The sequence below is a fragment of the Nilaparvata lugens genome, chromosome 4, assembly GCF_014356525.2.
Source record: "Nilaparvata lugens isolate BPH chromosome 4, ASM1435652v1, whole genome shotgun sequence".
Taxonomy (NCBI): domain Eukaryota; kingdom Metazoa; phylum Arthropoda; class Insecta; order Hemiptera; family Delphacidae; genus Nilaparvata; species Nilaparvata lugens.
Window position 1 is genome coordinate 11,042,210 of NC_052507.1, and position 23,178 is coordinate 11,065,387.

Genomic DNA, 23,178 nt, shown 5'->3' on the forward strand with positions numbered 1-23,178 from the left:
TAGGTGATACTATCCAAGAGATGCGGAGAAGGGGAGAACTGATGGTAGACGCATTCCAAATTGTGAAGCAAATCAAATCAAGGTGAATATTGGAAATATATAAATTTATAAAAACAATATAAGAACTTGTAGTACCCTATATTATTAAAAACTTTAAAATATTTTAATGACTAGTTTCTACCATAGGTCATTTTCAAGTTCAAGTTGAAGTTATGGTCGAAACTAGTCGTTAAAATATTTTAAAGTTTTTAATAATAAAGGGTACTACAAGTTTTTATATTGTTTTTTTTTTTAATTTGAAAAAAGTAGCCCATATAAGTGGAGTGATTTTATGGAAAGATATGCTACTTCAGTTTCTCCATAAATCATTTCAACGCACCTGACACCTTCAACTTGGACTTTGGACTTACAACAGGTCAAACTAGCAAATGTCTGCAGCTTCCTGGGTTTGAAAACGTTGATACCATATTCCAATCAACATTAAAAGCTGTTATTACGATTAGTCAAGATTATCCCGTTATTGATGAATGATTTCCAATCTTGCAGACACATTAAAATCTCTCAACTGAAAACATAGATTTGTCATGAAGCTCTCACAATCATCTACCAACTTAACAAACTAGTTCTCTATTTTATATTTGAAGTAGCCGAAACTTCTCCATTCATCAGTTCACTTTCTGATATAAATGAAGATTATTGTCTGTTTTATAATCGTCATAGCCTCAAACGTTCGATGTGATTGTAAGTTTATTTGAATCAAATGGATATTCGTTCAATGATAATTAATATTTGAATTATATGATAATGAGTCATATATTATAATGGAGTTTATCTCATTCCCGTAGGCCTATATAGAGATGATCATAATGAATATCACTCCTGATCATGGTAGATAAGTTCCTTTGTATTTAATAAAAACTTGTAGTACCCTTTATTGAAAACATTAAACTATTTTATCGACTAGCTTCTACCATAATTTTTCAAGTTGACATTAATAAAAAATGTGTTTTTTTACATGTTAACATTGTTAACTTGAAAATAGCCAATGGTCAAAACTAGTCGTTAAAATATTTTAAAGTTTTTAATAAAGGGTACTACAAGTTGTTATATTGTTTTTTATTAATTTGGACAAAATAGCCTATATAAGTGAAGTGATCCTTTGTATTTATACAAACAAGTGGGATTCATTTTTTAACAGTAAAATAGATAAAAAAATATTGATAACTTTTTAAGATATCTAATATCAATATTGATAACCAATATCAAGAAAATGAAGAAATTGATACCACACCAAAAGATATGATACCACAGTATTACTATGGTTTTGTTCTAAACCCAAAACTTATCAATGTTAGTTTTTTCACTTTCTCCATTTTCCATGTTTCCCATCAACCCCTTATTAGAGATGAATGTGCTTGACATTGTCCAATCCACATTAGGAAGATATATTCAAGTTTTCATCAAATATTTTTTTGAACCAATAAGGCTTGTTCTATGGCATTCCTGGCCGGCAATTAGGAGGTACTGGGTTCGGCTCCCGGCCTGACAAATAATTTTTGAATTGTAGCGCTCATCGATTTTCCATCTAGCTTTCTACCCTGTTGTCAATATCTCAGTAATTTCCATCTGATTCTCTCTCATTTTATGTAACGTCCATACCCCTAACTTCATTCAATATTATCATATATGAGAATCATATAAGTGGAGTGGAATAATATCATATAAACAACAAACCACAAACATACAAACACTATATGGACCGATCACATTGATTTTGCAGAAGCTCTCCATAATTATTTCAATAAATAGTTCAGTTTGTAAGCCCCACGTTACTTAATATCGGTATCTTTTAATAGAACTACAAACCCAAATACTCATATTTTATTAGAATTTATAACTCTGAATCAATGAAAATTCTACAGCCCATTTTGTAATCCATTAAATTCAAACTCATTAGATTTTGTGAGTCAAGCTTATTTCGACATTGCAAGAATGGATCGTTCATAATAATGTACTGTACAGTACTTGAAAATAAATAAAAAATTATACCTATATCATGACTCTATTTCAAAAAAATTTGGGGTATATTCCTTTAATGAAACTCGTTCTATTGGAACCCTTTTGGGCTTAAGCCTGTGGTACTTCTCGGGTCGTTGTGTACTGCTGATTGATTGAATAAATAATTCAAATGCTTTTAAAAGAATTGATAGACCATCTTTAAATTTTATTTCAAATGATGCAATTTCCTGTTACTGTTCTTCAAGATGGCTTGCTTTCTCCTGCATGAATACACTCTTGAAATCTGTGTTGAGATTCCTGAACGATTGCTGTAACATTTCAGCTTATATAGAAATATTTTGCAGTTGACCCGACTCAACATCCCAATTGGCATCTGGTCAATGATAAGCAATGTGGTCTTCAGCCGGCTCTGAGAATATTTGGTGGGCAAGATGCCAGCTTGGGAGAGTTTCCTTGGATGGTTGTTGTAATTTCTGATAAGACAGGTGAGTTTTAGGCGTGATACGCCATGAGATGACGTCTAGAAAGGACACTTTCAAATGAACCCTTGCTGGTGATGAAACCAGAAATTGAATCCCATTTCCTACTGATGATTTCTTAGTGTTTTTCAAGGTACTTGACCATAAATTACATTCAGTTGTGATTGATCCACGAGTATCAAGTCAGAATTACATTCTTAGTAGTATTCTATTTTAGAAAATATATAATCCATACTGGTCAGCTCCATTTTTACACAATTTTATTACCTATAGAGGCTACATATTAAATAAAAAATTCAATATCCTTTACTTGATTCATACTCCTGAAAATTAGACAGCAGCAAAGGGGGAATTATTCATTTATACAGGGTGATTCATAATTATTGTAAAATAATTTAATACGTGATAGTAGAGGTAAAAATAAGAAAAAAAGTTCTAATAAACATATATCCATAAACGCAAAATTAGCGAGCTACACAGGATGAAAGATTTCGCCCGGAATTCAGTTCCTCTGGTGAAATACACCGATGCTGAATTGTTTGGGGACTAGTTTTTGAAAAACTTATGCTGGATTCATATGGAAAAATATCTGAAAAATTGAATAAAACTAGTCTGGAATCTGTAGTGTGAGAAGTTTTTGAGAAAAAAGTTGAAATATGCAAAAAATCCAAGTAGAAAAACACAGACTTCTACGTTTGATGCCCAATAACTTTCTTTAATGACCAGTAAACGAATAATTTCCCGCAATAAAAATTGTAGAGAATTTAATTCTGAGAAAAATGATGTAAGCTGTGTAAACTAAATTTTAAAAAAAGTTGGATAAAATGTATTTTTATGTAGTAAATTACACCACAAAATTTGCTGTTTTATGAGGAGAGAACTAATAACTCATAGGTTGTAGCTGATTGCAAATAGAACATTGATTTCAAGAACAGCTGGTCCAGGAACAGTCTTATATTCATGGGATGGCCAATCGCAGGTTGAAAAAATGACCCTTGTATAAGTGGAGTAAACTTCACAAATTGATTCTACATGGATCAAAAGATTGATTCTCATATTCTACATGGAATGACTTAATAATAATTGATTTCAGTCGAATTCATTTTCCACAGATCTCGTTACTGGTCAGACCAGCCCTTTCCAATGTGGTGGATCTATAATAAGTGAGAAATACATCCTTAGTGCTGCGCACTGCTTCATTGATTTAATGCATGATACTTCCAAGTGAGTGCACATAGTTTATTATCAATTTCTATTTTATCTTTCTTGGATATAATATTTGTATCTTCATCAGGATAAATAATTTCATAGCCCTTATCAGTTTCTTGCTATAGTAAAATCCACGTAGTAATGGCAGTGGAGAAAGAAACAAAGTAGAACAGCCTCGCCGCTCAAATATTTTGTAATTTGATTATATTCCTACATTGTTGGCAGAGTTGCGGAGCTAGAGAAGGATAGCGCTATATGCTTTGTCTAATGATAGACAAGGATAGCTATCTAATCGATCAAAATTTGAAGTATTTAATATTGCAATTATAAAGTGGACTTACTATCGATCGAATTCTGCGCCTATTCAATTCATCAAAGGTAGATACATAGTAAATATGATAGCCACTGTATAATGTCTTCTACAGAGTCATATCAGTTGATGAAATTACTTCAATTGTGCCACTTTACATCATTTGCTCATTTCTATTGACTGTTCAATTTCTGTTACTTTTTAGCATACGATTCAGAGTCGGCGATTATGACTTAGCCAGTGAACCTGATTGTGACGTCAACGGTGTCTGTGCACCAAACTCTATTGAGTACCTAGCTTCCGAAGTTATCATACATCATGAGTACATACCACATGATAATTTCTCTTATCATTCTCATGCAGATCTAGCTTTGGGCAGAGTTGATCAAGGATTCGTTTTCACAGGTAATGAAAATGAATTATAATCATTAATCAATAATTTTACAGGTGAAGAAAATCGATTATAATAATTGATAATAGATATTCAATTATTGTAATCTTTGTAAAAATATGGTAATAGAGCTATATGTTTCGACCCTCACAATGTGATTTGTTTTTTTGTTCAACAGTGAGCTAAAATATTTCTGAAATAATTCAGCTGATAATTCTTTTAATATTTTTTTATTTAAAACAAAATAAATCAGCTGTTTGGACCAGCTGTTCTTGAAATCAAGTTCTATTTGCAATCAGCTACAACCTATGAGTTATTAGTTCTTCCTCATAAAAACACCAATTTTGTGGTGTAATTTACTACATAAAAATACATTTTATCCACTTTTTTTTTAATTTAGTTTACACAGCTTACATTATTTTTCTCAGATTAATTCTCTATAATTTTTATTGCGGAATTATTTGTTTACTGGTCATTAAAGAAAGTTATTGGGCATCAAACGTAGAAGTCTGTGTTTTTCTACTTAGATTTTTTGCATATTTCAACTTTTTTCTCAAAAACTACTCACACTACAGATTCCAGACTAGTTTTATTCAATTTTTCAGATATTTTTCTATATGAATCCAGCATAAGTTTTTCAAAAACTAGTCCCCAAACAATTCAGCATCGGGTGTATTTCACCAGAGGAACTGAATTCCGGGCGAAATCTTTCATCCTGTATAGCTTGCTAATTTTGCGTTTATGGATATGTTTATTAGAACTTTTTTTCTTATTTTTACCTCTACTATCACGTATTAAATTATTTTACCATAATTATGAATCACTCTGTATACACTCGTATTATATTCATGGGATGGACAATCAGAGGTTGAAAAAACGACCCTCGTATAAGTGGAGTAAGCTTCACAAATTTATTTTTTCTCAGCTACTGTCTAAAGTGCTTACTTTACTCCCTGGAACATAATATTAAAGTGACACTTTTTCGCTCTCTGGACGAAAAAAAGAGAAAAACTCCCTAGAGCGTAAAAGTAACTCCATTTGAATAACATGGGAAGCAAATCTATTTTAATAACTTACATTTGAAATATGTTAGAAGGTCTAAGCTCAGATGAAGAAGCATAATAGAGGTGTCTGTCATTGAGTCAACTGAATTCAATACCACAACCAGAAATTTGATCAACTCATGAAATATATGTTTGTATGATATTTCATACTTAATATTAGTAGACGATAAAAATTTATACATATATTGGCAGTGCCAATCAGACGACCGGTTTTTAGGTTTTAGATTTTAGGTTATGTTGTTAGAAAACATTGTCACCAATAATGTAAGTTATCAAAATGATTTGATTTGTAGTTTCTATAAAAAATTGTAGATGGAGGAAAAATGTTGTGTACATCACGAGCGAAAAATACTTTTTCTCCCTCAGGAAAATTGTTGCCCTCGGCTTTGCCTCGGGCTTCAAACTTTTTCCCTCAGGGAGAAAAAGTAATACTTTTCACTCTAGATATACAAATAACTATATATATTCTCTATGGATTAATTTCTGATAATTAATTTCAATCGAATTCATTTTCCACAGATCTAATTACTGGTCAGACCAGCCCTTTCCAATGTGGTGGATCTATAATAAGTGAGAAATACATCCTTAGTGCTGCGCACTGCTTCATTGATTTAATACATGATACTTCCAAGTGAGTGCACATAGTTTATTATCAACTTGATATTTTATCTTTCTTGCAGGATCAAGAATATAGAATATAGAATATATGGATATCTTATCTTCATCAAGATAAATCGTTTCATAGCCTTATCATTTCCTTACTATACTGAGGTCCACGTTATAGTGGCTGTGGAGAAAGAAACAAAGTAGAACAGCCTCGTCGCTCAAATATTTTGTAATTTGATTATATTCCTACATTGTTGGCAAAGTTGCGGAGATAGAGAAGGATAGCGCTATCTGCTTTGTCTAATGATAGACAAGGATAGCTATCTAATCTATCAAAATTTCAAGTATTTAATACTGCAATTATATTAAAGTGGACTTACTATTGATCGAATTCTGCGCCTATTCAATTCATCAAGGTAGATACATAGTAAATATGATAGCCACTGTATAATGTTTTCTACAGAGTCATATCAGTTGATGAAATTACTTCAATTGTGCCACTTTACATCATTTGCTCATTTCTATTGACTGTTCAATTTCTGTTACTTTTTAGCATACGATTCAGAGTCGGCGATTATGACTTAGCCAGTGAACCTGATTGTGACGTCAACGGTGTCTGTGCACCAAACTCTATTGAGTACCTAGCTTCCGAAGTTATCATACATCATGAGTACATACCACATGATAATTTCTCTTATCATTCTCATGCAGATTTAGCTTTGGGCAGAGTTGATCAAGGATTCGTTTTTACAGGTGAAGAAAATGAATTATGATTATTAATCAATAATTTTACAGGTGAAGAAAATCAATTATAACAATTATTAATAATCAATACTTAATTATTGGAATCTCTGTAAAAATATGGTAATAGCTCTACTATGTTTCGACCCTCACAATGTGATTTGCTTGTTTGCTTCAATAGCAATTTCAAATTATTAATTGACTTCACACTTATTTTATATTTTTACAGATTTTGTGTTACCAATCTGCTTGGAGTATGGATATTTACTTCACCAGAATTATGGTGGCCTGGTAGCCCAGACTATTGGTTGGGGGGCCTATCGTAGAAGCCAAGGTAAGATAGATAGATAGATAGATATTGTTGGTATTCATTTTTTATTCCAGAATCTTGTAATCAAATCGTGATTTTTTATGAGTCTACGTTGAAAGCTAGCTATTGCTGAAATTTTCCTTTGATAGTTTCAAATAAATAAATATTATAAACTATGCTTTTATGCTTCTATAAAAGCATAATACTCCGGAGTGAAGCTCGGTGCTCCGATATTTTGAATGAAACTTGAAACAGACCTATAGCTAGCTAGGTGTCGTTCGGCTCCTACATTCTTCCTCCCGCCCCCATCCAATAAAACTGCTTGAGATGAGTTGGGAATATAATATATTATATATATAATAGCTTTTTCCTACAGATACCCTGAAAAGTGACCATTTGTGCACTGATTGCAGGCTGCAAAGAATCACTTTTCCGCACTAGTGCGCAAAGTGAGTACTTTGCGTACTCCAGATTTGCAGCATGACAACGCAAAATAGTTAGTAGGTTATATGGAGCACTAGTGCAGCAAAATCAAAATGAAGTTGGTAACAGTGACTGCTGTGGCTGCTATAGTGAGCAGAGGTGCAACCAAGCACAACGCGCTAATTATTAAGTAGATATTATAACCAAGGACAACGACAGCACAGTGCCACCACAGCACACACCACACAGCTGCCCCCCGCCATTCGAACACACATACATTATTCAGGCAATTTTACCCATAATTACCCACTTTTCATATTCAATGGTAACTGTAGGAAAAATTTAATGTGAAATACGTGCGCAAAGTTTGTTTGCTGCACTCAAGAAACCAATCCGCCCTCGCCTACGGCTCGGGCGTAAACGTTTCTTTCGATGCAGCAAACTGTCACTTTGCGCACTAGTTACACAAATAACTATTTCATCTAGGAGAGCGAGTGAACCTTTCCCGATACAACATTTTATCACATTGACGAGAATATATCTATTCATTGTTCCAGTTCTATTCAGCAAGCAATTTTTGTTTGTATGATGGGATCTTGAAAACTATTATAAAGATTTTGATTGAATTTGGATTATAAATATTCCGCATGAATAATCCGATCTTTCAATTCCCGTAGTGAAGCACGGGTGCCCTGCTAGTATATTTATATATTCCCTGGCGAATATGATACAGTTTACATGAAATTCATCATTATTCACAAGAATCAACAATGTGAGACTGATGACTCAAATCACAAATATCTACTACTATAGAAAGCTGTGGAATAGAAGGTACTGGGTGATTATTACGATTCTACTTCTTATTTTTTCTCCTTCTTCTTCTTCTTCTTCTTCTTCTTCTTCTTCGTCTTCTTCTTCTTCTTCTTCTTCTTCTTCTTCTTCTTCGTCTTCTTCTTCTTCTTCTTCTTCTTCTTCGTCGTCTTCTTCTTCTTCTTCTTCTTCTTCTTCTTCTTCTTCTTCTTCTTTCTTCTTCTTCTTCTTCTTCTTCGTCTTCTTCTTCTTCTTCTTCTTCTTCTTCTTCTTCTTCTACTTCGACTCTAGAATCTCCAGTCAAAAGTGAAAAGTTCTATGAGATGTATTTGTACAACTCTTCATGTATCATCTCTATTCTATGAGATGTATTTGTAGAATATATGGATATCTTATCTTCATCAAGATAAATCGTTTCATAGCCTTATCATTTCCTTACTATACTGAGGTCCACGTTATAGTGACAGTGGAGAAAGAGACAAAAGTAGAACAGCCTCGCCGCTCAAATATTTTGTAATTTGATTATATTCCTACATTGTTGGCAAAGTTGCGGAGCTAGAGAAGGATAGCGCTATCTGCTTTGTCTAATGATAGACAAGGATAGCTATCTAATCTATCAAAATTTCAAGTATTTAATACTGCAATTATATTAAAGTGGACTTACTATTGATCGAATTCTGCGCCTATTCAATTCATCAAGGTAGATACATAGTAAATATGATAGCCACTGTATAATGTTTTCTACAGAGTCATATCAGTTGATGAAATTACTTCAATTGTGCCACTTTACATCATTTGCTCATTTCTATTGACTGTTCAATTTCTGTTACTTTTTAGCATACGATTCAGAGTCGGCGATTATGACTTAGCCAGTGAACCTGATTGTGACGTCAACGGTGTCTGTGCACCAAACTCTATTGAGTACCTAGCTTCCGAAGTTATCATACATCATGAGTACATACCACATGATAATTTCTCTTATCATTCTCATGCAGATTTAGCTTTGGGCAGAGTGATCAAGGATTCGTTTTTACAGGTGAAGAAAATGAATTATGATTATTAATCAATAATTTACAGGTGAGAAAATCAATTATAACAATTATTAATAATCAATACTTAATTATTGGAATCTCTGTAAAAATATGGTATATCACTCTACTATGTTTCGACCCTCACATGTGATTTGCTTGTTTGCTTCAATAGCAATTTCAAATTATTAATTGACTTCACACTTATTTATATTTTTACAGATTTTGTGTTACCAATCTGCTTGGAGTATGGATATTTACTTCACCAGAATTATGTGGCCTGGTAGCCCAGACTATTGGTTGGGGGGGCCTATCGTAGAAGCCAAGGTAAGATAGATAGATAGATAGATATTGTTGGTATTCATTTTTTATTCCAGAATCTTGTAATCAAATCGTGATTTTTATGAGTCTACGTTGAAAGCTAGCTATTGCTGAAATTTCCCTTGATAGTTTCAAATAAATAAATATTATAACTATGCTTTTATGCTTCTATAAAAGCATAATACTCCGGAGTGAAGCTCGGTGCTCCGATATTTTGAATGAAACTTGAAACAGAACCTATAGCTAGCTAGGTGTCGTTCGGCTCCTACATTCTTCCTCCCCCCCATCCAATAAAACTGCTTGAGATGAGTTGGGAATATAATATATTATATATATAATAGCTTTTTCCTACAGATACCCTGAAAAGTGACCATTTGTGCACTGATTGCAGGCTGCAAAGAATCACTTTTCCGCACTAGTGCGCAAAGTGAGTACTTTGCGTACTCCAGATTTGCAGCATGACAACGCAAAATAGTTAGTAGGTTATATGGAGCACTAGTGCAGCAAAATCAAAATGAAGTTGGTAACAGTGACTGCTGTGGCTGCTATAGTGAGCAGAGGTGCAACCAAGCACAACGCGCTAATTATTAAGTAGATATTATAACCAAGGACAACGACAGCACAGTGCCACCACAGCACACACCACACAGCTGCCCCCCGCCATTCGAACACACATACATTATTCAGGCAATTTACCCATAATTACCCACTTTTCATATTCAATGGTAACTGTAGGAAAAATTTAATGTGAAATACGTGCGCAAAGTTTGTTTGCTGCACTCAAGAAACCAATCCGCCCTCGCCTACGGCTCGGGCGTAAACGTTTCTTTCGATGCAGCAAACTGTCACTTTGCGCACTAGTTACACAAATAACTATTTCATCTAGGAGAGCGAGTGAACCTTTCCGATACAACATTTTATCACATTGACGAATATATCTATTCATTGTTCCAGTTCTATTCAGCAAGCAATTTTTGTTTGTATGATGGGATCTTGAAAACTATTATAAAGATTTTGATTGAATTTGGATTATAAAATATTCCGCATGAATAATCCGATCTTTCAATTCCCGTAGTGAAGCACGGGTGCCCTGCTAGTATATTTATATATTCCCTGGCGAATATGATACAGTTTACATGAAATTGATTATTATTCACAAGAATTAACAATGTGAGACTGATGACTCATATCACAAATATCTACTACTATAGAAAGCTGTGGAATAAAAGGTACTGGGTGATTATTACGATTCTACTTCTTATTTTTTCTCCTTCTTCTTTTTCTTCTTCTTCTTCTTCTTCGTCTTCTTCTTCTTCTTTGATTGTAGAACCTCCATTCAAAAGTAGCTCTACCCAGCTGAAATAATATTAATGAATTTGTAGATATATATTTTTTCAAATTATCTGATTTGATTCCTCAGATGGTAAATTCGAGTACCCGACTGTACTACAGAAAATCTCGCTGGAGGTGTTCGACCAGCCGAACTGCACGCGAGCACTGTCTATTAGTCCAGACTTTCCATCTGTCATTCCAGAATGGCAGATTTGCGCCGGGACTCAAAACCAATACTCCTCTCTCGGCGATTCGGGAAGTCCCATGTTCATCGTGAAATCTGTCCAGGGTGACATTCCGAGGCAGTTTCAGATTGGTGTTGTTATAAACGCCGCTCCACTAGGAGACATCTCCTGGTACGGTGGTATACGACCCAGTGGGTATACTAGAGTTGCCAGCTATCTGCAATGGATACTGGATCAGATGAGGGACTAGATGAAATCAAAGAGGAAAGATAGAGATCTTCACTATTTGTCTGTGATGAAGTGCATTAAATATTAACTCATTCATAGAAATCTTCTTCAATAGGACTTTTTACCCAATTCCACTTTACTTCCTCGGTCCTCCCAATGGTGATTACTTTACAAAAGATTCAAAGTTTAATATATTAAATTCAGATACATTTGCTGACGTTTTTCTCAAACTGGTGATTTGCAGCATTTATTTAGGATTTTCGTTCAATAATAATTGTAATATATAATAATAATATTTCTCAAACTATTTTTCTTTCCATTATTGTAGCACCTAGTAAGAGATTTTAGACTAGGAATAGATATGTTGGGGAATATCTCCATACAACCACATAATTTGAACAAACACTTCAATATAGAAATCTCCAATATAGAAAAATATAGACACATAGTTTTTGCACAAAGTCAGTTGACTTTCAATCCAGATAAAATGCCATGAGAGCCAATCAAAGACGCCTTCTTCTTCTGATCATTTCAACCTTTTTCTATTTGTCCTCGTGGAATTTAATCACGATCAAAATTCAACTTTTGGCTTTTGTGCAACCGGGCCATAGAATTTATAAGGATGGCAAAAATCGTACATCCAAAAATCGATGAGCCACTAGTCTCAAAGTGGAATGAAGGCGATGTTGTCATTTTCATAAATTACGTGGAAATGATAACATCTCTCTCATTTCACCCTGTTACAGACTAATAAGCTTATCAATAAATGAACATGAAACATTAAAGTACTTTTTAGAAAAAAATTAAACCCACAACATGTTTCAACAGTAATGTCATTTTCAAATGAGTGAATAAAATCTAGAAAGTAAGACAACCAATATTGAAGAACCGAATATAATTTCTGTAATAGAATTTGACTTTTGATTTGATTCATACTAATTAATACCATATTCCTATCAATCAACATTAAAACTTTCATTACGATCAGTCAAGTTTATCCCGTTATTGATGAATGATTTCCAATCTTGCAGACAAATTAAAATCTCTCAACTGAAAACATCGATTTGTCATGAAGCTCTCACTATCATCTACAAACTTAACAAACTAGTTCTCTATATTTTGAAGTGGCCAAAAAAGTTTCATTCATCTGTTCACTTTTTGATATAAATGAAGGTTCTTGTCTGTTTTATAATAATTGTCATAATAACCTCATACGTTCGATGTGATTGTAAGTTTATTTGAATTGTATGATAATGAGTTATATATCTTATATGATAATGAGTTTATCTCATTCCCGTTGGCCTATATAGAGATGGCCATAATGAATATCACTCCCGATCATGGTAGATAAGCTTACAGACAAGTGAGTACCATTGTTAACAGAAAGAAATTGATAACTTGTCAAGATAATATCTATATCAATATTGATGAACTAATATCAAGAAAATGAAGAGCTTGATACCACACCAATAGCTATGATTAAACAGTATTACTATGTTTTTGTTGTTAGCTCAAAACTCATCCATGTTAGTTTTTTTAATTTCTCCATTTTCCATGTTTCCCATGAGCCCCTATTGTTGAATGTGCTTGGCATTATCAAATCCACATAGAAAGAAATTTACATTCCATCCCATAATTATGTTCTGAGTCAATTGGGCTTTTTTATCCAACTATACTATTATTACAAGCTTGTGGGTAAGTTTTTTATATAGAAATCCACAATCAAGTTTTGTGATCTACTCAATACTTACTGTATTTGTTGATTCTCTCTTATTTCATGTAACGTCTATTTTCCTGGCTCCATTCAATATGATAATTTGTGATTATGACCGAAATCATATTAGAGAATCATATCATGTAAACAACAATCACAAAAATATAAGCACCAAATGAACTGCTTACAACGATTTTGTGGAATCTCTTCATCAAAATGTTAATAATCGCATTATGTTTATAATTCAGTTAGTGTTAAAATATAGTTCAGTTCATGAGCTCCACTTCACTTTGTATCTATAATAGATAATAATAATAATAATAATATCGAGTGACCTGGCTGGTTCAGGTCTGGTGTCAGAGTTTTCAGGTCGCAACTGATCAATTTCAGGGCCTCTGACATGACCTAACGACTGCTTTTTAGGCAGCCGGGACCGACGGCTTAACGTGTCCATCCGAAACACGGGAGTGGCCCGAGATGAATATCTTGGCCCGGGCCGGGATTTGAACCCGGGCCTCTGAATCGATATTATTATTATTATTATAATAGATAAAATCATAAACTCAAATGCAATCTAATAACACAATTTCATAAGAATTTGCAACTCTAAATCAATAGAAATTCTCCAGCCCATTTTGTAAATCCAATGTGTAGTCTATGATTCTATGTTCAAGCTTATTTCATTGCAAGAATTGATCATTCATAATCATTATTCTGTACAATTATTAGAAATAGATTCTTTATTAATGACCATTTTACTATATTTTTGTTTTTATTCCTATGCATGTATCCAAATGTTTTTAATAGACTTGTTAGAGCATGGTGGCTTTGAATTTTATTCCATCTGATGCTATTTCTTGTTATTATTCATTCATTTATTTGCAAAAATATATAGAAATATTTTGCAGTTGACCCAACTCAACATCCCAATTGGCATCTGGTCAATGATAAGCAATGTGGTCTTCAGCCGGCTCTGAGAATATTTGGTGGGCAAGATGCCAGCTTAGGAGAGTTTCCTTGGATGGTCCTTGTGATTACTGATAAGAGAGGTGAGTTTTAGGCGTCATAAGCCATGAGGTGACGTCCAGAAAGGACAATAAATGAAATGTTCATTTTTGTACTCACTGACGCTGATCTATAGATTGCTACTCTTATAAGTCTTATACATGACAGCACACACACTCATAGTTTTGTTATCAGTCGACTGCATACATCTGGATATTTTCGACAAAACGTTTTTCCAGAACAACCTTTCTTCATGGCACATGGCAACAGGAGACACAGAAACAAGAGGAATAGGAGACTCATCACTCATCCCATATCAGTCCTTGCAGGATTGTTGCTCAGATTCTCTGGGTAATTGTCATCTTGCCAGTATATGGGTGAAGGAATGAGGATAAACTATTATGTTTGAAGTATTTTACTCCATTAAGGAATTGGAAAAATGAAAGAGAGTTATATTTATGACTGAGCCTGCACTGGTTATCAGTCGGTTGATGAGCTATTTGTTATGGGAAGGTTGGCAGATAACAGGTGAACATGGTTTGGAGTTTGGTGCCTTCATTTGAAATTCTATCATGACTGACACTCTTCAATATATATCTATTTCATTCCTTGTTTTTATGATGATATTTTCAATATTGGATTCTACAAAAATTGATCATTACATGAAGCCCCCAAAATTGAAAAGTTGAATTGGTAGGCTTTTAAATTTCCCTAAGAGATACATTTTCGTTACTCTACATTCGTCTCAACTTTCAAATATTATAACATAGAATTCACATAAAACAATGAACATTATTATACCATTCAACATTAATTACAGATACAACTTAATGTCTTATCTCTAGTTCACATTCCAATCACTTTTATATAACATTATATTATAAACATTTCAATAAATTATAGATATTATTGTGTGAGCCTTTGTATTTATTTGTTATTCTTTTGTAATTTATTTCTATATTTGTCTCATATTCATGAGATGGCCAATCAGAGGTTAAAAATATGAGCAAACTTCACAACTTGATTTCAATATTCTCCATGGGAAGACTTCATAGAATAATAATTAATTTCATTCAAATTAATTTTCCACAGACCCCATTTCTGGCCAGACTCATTTCTTCCAATGTGGTGGATCTATAATAAGTGAGAAATACATTCTGAGTGCTGCACACTGCTTCATTGATTTAATTCATGATATTTCCAAGTGAGTTTACTGTATCTATTCTATTATCAATTCTCTAATTTGTCTTTCTTGTAAATAGGATATAAGATTTCTACCTCCACCATGATGAATTAACTCAAAGCATGATCAATTTTTCACCATAGTGAGGTCCACGTTATAATGGCAGTGGAGAAAGATAGGATAACAGCATCACCATTCATATAAGGATAGCAACACCAATGTTAATCAAATACTGTCATTATAATGTGGACCTTACTATAGATAGAATTTTGAGCCTGTTCGATTCATCAAAAGTAGATCCATCATATATAATGGTAGCCACTGTATAAACAATGTTCTCTGTTGAGTTATTTAAGTAGATGAAATCATTTCAATTGTGCTACTTCAAATAATTTGCTCATTTCTATTGACTGTTCAATTTCTGTTACTTTTTAGCATACGATTCATAGTTGGCGATTATGACTTAGCCAGTGAACCTGATTGTGACGTCAATGGTGTTTGTGCACCAACTCACATTGAGTACCCTGCTTCCGAGGTTATATTACATCATGAGTACATACCACATGATAATTTCTCTTATCATCCTCATGCAGACATAGCTTTGGGCAGAGTTGATCAAGGATTCGTTTTTACAGGTAAAGAAAATCAATCAGAATTAATAATCAATAATTGATAATTAATATTTTTATTTATTTTTCTCTCTGTCATGTAACCCATGTCAGAGGTATTTATTAAACATGGAAAAAATACAATATGGAGAAAAGTCCTTTACATACTTGGATTAATTTCCTTAAACTATCTTGTAGCATCTCACTATATCGTGAAGCATCCCATTTTTTATTTAATTATTGGACTCTTTATAAATATGGTATATCATTATTAACTCTTTACTCAATAAATATGATGTAGCATACTATCAATCACTTGATTGTTTTCCATTTTCTTGATAATTTGATTTTTCTGTGGTGTTTTGGGAAACTCTATAATTTGAAGAATTGTTAATAATTAGATAATTCCAAGTATTGTTTACAAGTATTTCAATAAAATTGGATTATTTTTTCCATGGAAGCACTAGCGTTTGAACTTCTGATTTCCTTATATGACTTTTATTATTGCTTATCCTCTCTGATTGGAACATAGTGGAGCGATGAAGGTAGAGGATTTCAGAGAAGGTAGCTGAGGGTGTTAGAAAGTAATGGAAGTATTCGAATGTGTCAGAGCATAGTGGAGCAGCGAAGGTAGAGTAGAAGGTGGAAGGTAGAAGGAAGCGGAGACATTTAGATAAACATTCATTATTCTCAACTCTTTCAAGTCTCATAAGCTATTGAATGAAAAAGACTAAGAAATTGTCAAAAAACCACTGATTTATTGATAATTAGAAAGAGCGGTTTCGGTTATTACACCATTTGTCAATCTCTGATAAACTAAAACTAAATACAAGAGCAGCAGAATTTATACTAGTAGGCGAGTACTGCTATTGGTCAAGGGCATGAACGCCTGCCATTGGCCTAGCTAGACAGTCTCCTCCCCCTCAACGGTGTGACAAAATGGCGGCTTAAGCAACAGAATCGCCATGATAATAAAATTTACTTTTAGTACAAAATAAGAACCAAGAAAACAAGTGTGAAAGATAATAAAACAAAATAAAAAAAGCTACCTTCTCTGATACCTTCAATCTTTGCCGCAACCCCCACAATAAGAATTACTTGCTCATTCCAATAGCATTTTCAAATTTTCAATTAAGCTTACAGTTTTATTATTTTTGACAGATTTTGTACTACCAATCTGCTTGGAGTATGGATATTTACTACACCAAAATTATGGTGGTCTGATAGCTGAGACTATTGGTTGGGGAGGATATCGTTTAACCCAAGGTAGGATTTTGTTGGTGTTCATTTTTTTGTTGAAAAATCTTGTAATAAAATCGTGCTCTTTTTCCATGAATAGGCAGATTTAGGTTGATAGCTAGTTGTGAAATCAGTTTCAATTTAGTGTTTTTATACACTCCTTTCAATGCCATGATGATACTGGAAAGTTGGTGAACCACCTACTGGATATACTAGAGTTGCTAGTTACCTTTATTGGATAAGATGAGAGGTTAGATGAAATACTAATCGAAATTGTTTAGACCACTTAGTAGGTAAACATATCAAAAGTCATCATCCCTACCCCTTGTGTTTAAGGGATGAGGGTGGTTTAAAAGTTGAGTTATTTCATTTCTGGCTTACATGCTCGTGCCTTGGAAACAATGCAGCGACATGACTGACAGAGCAAAAATGGAGCTACATATATTTCCTAGAAGTTTTGTTGAGTAGAGTTTTGTGATATCTCTTTTAGTTTTAGATATTATTCACTTTCAAAAGTGTAAAATCTTTGAAAAGACAGTTTTTCTTACAGCTTTTCCAACTGTCAGGGCTTATTACTCAACAACAATGCATAGGAAAAATAAGTACTGAACGTTGGGATGTAGAGCATTCAATTATCTTCAATTTGATGTATTACTCACCATTTTATGCTTTCCATCAATGGTTATAGCAACTTTAGTGTTGAGTGGGAAATTCTCAATACAGCAACAAGTGTCAACTTGTCGGTACTCCACTTTTAGCACAGGGGTTAGGAATGAGGGCTTTCAATATGTTCAGCTCCAAACTAGTCTTAATGAAGCTGCGGAGTCGAAAACTGTGTTCCAGATATTGTGTCCAAATTACATTGTTAAATGATCTATTGTTTCTGTATTGAGAATTTCACAATGTATGACTTCTTCAGAATATACTTCTTCCTTGTCTAGATACTAGATTTCTTCTGAGTTGAATTGCTCATGTTGAAGGATGATTGATGGATAGAGAAAAATACACAAATGATAGGGTGACATTGGGTGACTGGGTGCTGAGTTTTAATTCTTCTTTTCTGCTTCTTCTTCTTTTCTTCTTTTATGTCGACTCTAGAACCTCAGTCAAAAGTAGTAGCTCTACCTAGCTGAAATTCTATGAAATGTATTTGTACAATTTCCTATATATATTTTCTTTAAATGATCTGATTTCTATTTCACAGGCGATAAACTCGAGTATCCGACTGTAATACAGAAAGTCTCGCTGGAGGTGTTCGATCAGCCGACCTGCACGCAAGCACTGTCCCTTATTCCAGACTTCGCATCTGTCATTCCAGAATGGCAGATTTGCGCCGGGACTCAAACCCAATACTCCCACCTCGGCGATTCGGGAGGTCCCATGTTCATCGTGAAATCCGTCCAGGGTGACATTCCCAGACAATTTCAGATTGGCATTTTTATAAGCACTGCTCCAATAGGAGACACCTCCTGGTACGGTGGTATACGACCCAGCGGGTATACTAGAGTTGCCAGCTACCTTCAATGGATTCTGGATCAGATGAGGGACTAGATGGAAGAGAGAGAAAAATAGATAAAAAATGGAGATCTCCACTATTCGTATTTGATGAAATCATAGAGAAAAGATTGATTGATTGATTGAGTACTTTATTTATGTAGATTACAGTATATACTGGCTATACACTTATATACATAGCTTACAATACAGCAAAATTATAGATGAATTACATAATATAGACTAGAAAGAAAATAATGATGAACTATATATGATATGAAAAAGCAGTTTGTAATATAATAACTATAGATAATAATCATATTGTTATGCATCTACATAAATTGGCGGAGCTTTGGACATATCAATGTCCATTCTTCGGAAAGAATATTAAAAATATCCTCCCCACTAACTCTCTACCAAAGATGGAGATCTTTAGGCTAGTTTCACACACATTCGGTTCGGTTCGGTTCGTTTCGTTCTCGGCAAATTCCGATAAGTGTGAAAGGGGGATTCGGTTAGAATTCGGTACCGAATAGCAACCGCATAGCACCGAACGCCCCCTCGAAGCGAATAGGTTTTATCATATTCGAATCAGTTGCTAGGAAACCGGAAATAAAAACAAAGTATTTTACACACGCTTGCTTTTTTGTTTGTTTTAACGTGATATCGTGATTATTTGTTTCAAAATCTTCCATGTCAAAATCATATGGTCGATTCATTTCTGTTAGTCACTGGAGAATTTTTTCTCAATGAATAGTTCTCTAAAAAAATATGAAGATAAATTAAAACTCAGCGAGAATTTTAATATATAAATATAATTATAATATATATATATATATATATATATATATAACTTTTCCATAAAAATTACATGATTTCATTATTGGAGAGAAGAGATGAACGTTATGTGCCATGTGTCAAAATTGGAACAAATTCTCAATTAAAAAAAAAAAAAATAATCACTCCGAACGTTCAAAAATAATATAATTAAAAATAGACTATTCAAATAGTTCACAATTTTAAATTTTCTTTAAATTTTGTTGTTCAAGGAATCACATCTTAATATCTGAGCACCAGCTTTTATATTTTAATACCAGCATGAATTGTGAAAATCCAAACACAGAAGGAAATACCTAATTTCAACCGTACGAATTAAAACCTGATATGTATGAGAGCCTCATCCGTTTCCGAAAACGAACCGAACGAATGAAAACCGAATGTGTGTGAAGTTAGTCTTACTGTTCGTTTTTGATGACATTCCTTGGATTCACATTCATTCATTGAAGTATCCTTCCATTGAATACCGGTAATCACTGTAAAAAACAACTCAAATGTATATTAAATACAAATTAATTCACTCAAGTTTTCTCTCAAATAGTTTTATCATTTTTATTTTAGCTCCTATAGTGAGGTCTACCTTATACAGTTTTGATTATCAATAAATATAATAGTTGGCCTCCACACCACCCCTTGCAGCCAACCCGTTCCACCACATGGCGCCAAGTGACTGAATGAGTAGGCCTATGCTTAGGCAAATCTACATGCAATAGAACGGCTTCAGCCTTTGTGTATTGCAACTGTCAAAGTAATACATCCAGAGTATAGAAGTGTTCTATTCAAAAATATAAAGAAAAGTGTTTTTCAATTCTGCTCACATAGGAATTTCATTCTCTTTTCGAATAAATTGGAGGCTTCAAAAAAACTATCCCATTTCCCAAGGTGTTACCAATTGCAATACACCTCTCTAGTGGCTATGTAAAGCTTCTTACGTGGAAATGGAACTGATGATGATTTCTCAAATTGCGCATTGGCACAACAATTCCAATTCCTAGATTGCCAATCTTCAGGTGAAGACTAGATACCATTTCAATAGATAAGTAATTGACTGTGATATGAACGACTAGTAACGTTCAACGTGAACAACGTTCAACTGTGTCTCAATGATTTGGCTGAAGTTTGAATACTCCGTCCACTTTTGAAATTGTTTAAGCTAAATACTCACTATAGGATTACTGAAATTATTGGAACAAAATAAAAATTATCAGGAGGACTACCTTTTTTATCCGATTGAATAACAGAATATGAAATTTAAGGAATGTTGAAAAATATTAATTATTCTATTGAATTACAGAAAATGATACTTGATAACTTTCATTTTGTTTCAACCGAAGCTAGTTTGACAAGAATGTTTTGATAGATGATAGTGGTCGCAAAAGTTATAGATTCTAATCAATTAGTTCAATAATTCAATTTCGTATCATAATAAAAATCCTATTATATCATGCTAGATGAACAAGAAGTGAACAAACTAGGTTACAAATAAACAAGTAATTTATCAGTGTTAACAAGCTCATTGACATTAAACGACTAAAATACTAATTGTGCCAAGTTTTACAAAGTATTTGAATTCCAAGTAGTACTGAAATAATGATCTACAAGGTAGTATCTATTCAAGTTTCAAAAATCCCACGTGTAGCCGCCCACTGATAAAGTACTTCTTGAGGAGTTGCAACTCAAGGAATGGAGCCTTTGTCAATTGCCGTAAAACTTCATGACACTAACAATGTTTTCAACTTGAATTGGACGTGTTTGCTGGAAATTAGAGTGATTGCAGCTGAAATTACAAATTAGACAACAAAACACAACAAAGTTTGCTGCGTGTCTTGGATTGTGGATGGCTGGTTGCCTAACAAGCCGAGTACTCTATTCTTCTAACTAGTTCTGTAACTTTTGTCTCTTGTTAGGACTTGTCTCTTCTTATTTTATAATTGGTACAGCTCAATCTTCGATGTTTGAGAGGTAACTCGTGACTTTACAACTTGTTAGTCGAGAGTTTATGGCTAATAAAATGACGCTACATGAAATTTTCATCTTCATATAATTTATTTTATTCATCTCATTTAGTTTATAATACAAATGTCCACTTATTTCATGTCATTTTTAAAAATCATGTCAATGATAAGAAATATATCAATTAAAAAATGGGCTCAATCAAAAGATGGTTCTCTCCACAATTCTGATGATGCAATATAAATATAGTCAAGAAAGACTTTCACTGTGAAGCTCTGATGAGAATATCATCAGTTGAATATATAGAGCTAAGATAAGTAGAGCTCATTTCTGGGATCTCGAAATACTTTTATTTGTTTTTTTATTGGAGATAAATTCACTATTATAATGTATAGGATCATGATGAATTCATAAATCATAATCAATCAATGTGTTTTGGATGAACACGTTAAGTCGTCGGTCCCGCCTGCCTAGAGCCGTTAGATCATGTCAGATGCCCTGAAATTGATCAGTTGCGACCTGAAAACTCTGACACCAGATCTGAGCCAGCCAGGTCACTCGATATTATTTTTATTAATCAGAATGTCTCACAGTCGCTTGAGAGTGAATTATTTCAGGACGATCGAGGCTCGAAGCTCTAGTTGAGACTTGATTTTCTCTTCCAATTCCCATATTTATTTTCAAGGATGACTTTGGAGTGTGATATTTTATTTATTTGTATGGCTTTTATCGGCAGAGAGATCCTTTTGGATGTTCTGCCTTGCCATATTACTCAATGTCATTTCCTATTCTCACTCAAGTTTATAGGTTATATATTGGGTTCTTCAAGTTTCAAGAGTGTGAAATGAAGATGGAGGAAGATTAAATGAAATATTAGTTAATAATGACAATACGGGAAGAGGAGGAAGAGAAGGAGGAGAGAGTCAAAAGAGTAAAAAGTAGTGAGGGGTTGTGTGTCCCAAAGGGTTCGAGAGATAACACTATCACCCCTTCCGTAATGTTTCATCATCAGCTGACTTTTAGAGTGTGATCACTCTGCTAAAAATCTTCTTTCTCTCTCAACTCCACTCTAGATATCCCTTCTCTTGAATATTCCCTCCCAAAACTTCTTTTCCCCCAATATTCCCTTCCGAAAATCCCTTTTTCCCAAAATTCCCTGCCTCACGCCCACAATCTCCCTCCACTCTCTCCTCCCTATAGGTCTCACGTTTCACATACAAAAAACGCTACAAGGGCGTCAAGCAAACAATAAAACACGGAACAAAACATGTGGGCTCCATAAAATATGATACTCGCCTGAAAAAACTTCACACGCCGACACCTTTTTGTTGTGTTTTGTGCGTTTTTGCGCGTTTTCACGCTCTAAACAGAATGTGAAATATGCGTTGAAACGTTTATCAACAGCTGGTTGTCTCCTTCATTAGACGTGCTATTAATTATCGCAGGAGCATATCGTGAAGGAAAACAGATTTTATTTCATAGCTACAATTCAATGGAACTGAATTAAAAAGTTCATAATTCCAAAATATCAATCGATAATCTCCATTTATTAATTATATATCCTACTAGCCGTCAGGCTCGCTTCGCTCGCCATATCCGTCTAGCCAGGGGGCTCCGCCCCTGGACCCCCGACTGGATCGTCCAAAAATGAGATCAGCGGGCTCGCTTCGCTCGCCTGCATTTGCAATT

General features: G+C 33.9%; 2 protein-coding genes across 4 annotated transcripts; both read left to right on the forward strand.

The window, feature by feature from the left end:
- The first annotated feature begins 501 nt into the window (after positions 1-501).
- Positions 502-11,484, forward strand: LOC111045774 (spaetzle-processing enzyme-like). Of its 2 annotated transcripts, none has more exons than XM_039426642.1 (6): positions 502-741; positions 2,364-2,504; positions 3,611-3,722; positions 4,223-4,422; positions 7,049-7,153; positions 11,132-11,484. In XM_039426642.1, exons 1-6 carry the CDS (start codon positions 687-689, stop codon positions 11,476-11,478), a joined length of 960 nt encoding a protein of 319 aa, XP_039282576.1. In that variant the 5' UTR covers positions 502-686; the 3' UTR covers positions 11,479-11,484. The 2 variants fall into 2 exon arrangements, with proteins under 2 accessions (XP_039282576.1, XP_039282575.1); XM_039426641.1 differs by lacking the exons at positions 3,611-3,722; positions 4,223-4,422 and adding exons at positions 5,992-6,103; positions 6,632-6,831 and having other exon boundaries at positions 545-741.
- Positions 11,485-12,485: 1,001 nt separating this feature from the next.
- LOC111045775 (spaetzle-processing enzyme-like) lies at positions 12,486-19,417 on the forward strand. Of its 2 annotated transcripts, XR_005571149.1 has the most exons (7): positions 12,486-12,684; positions 14,079-14,219; positions 15,268-15,379; positions 15,794-15,993; positions 17,128-17,232; positions 18,410-18,829; positions 19,122-19,417. XR_005571149.1 is itself a non-coding variant. In XM_022331230.2 (6 exons), exons 1-6 carry the CDS (start codon positions 12,624-12,626, stop codon positions 18,754-18,756), a joined length of 966 nt encoding a protein of 321 aa, XP_022186922.2. In that variant the 5' UTR covers positions 12,486-12,623; the 3' UTR covers positions 18,757-18,939. The 2 variants fall into 2 exon arrangements, 1 of the variants encoding a protein (XP_022186922.2); XM_022331230.2 differs by lacking the exon at positions 19,122-19,417 and having other exon boundaries at positions 18,410-18,939.
- Positions 19,418-23,178: the final 3,761 nt, after the last annotated feature.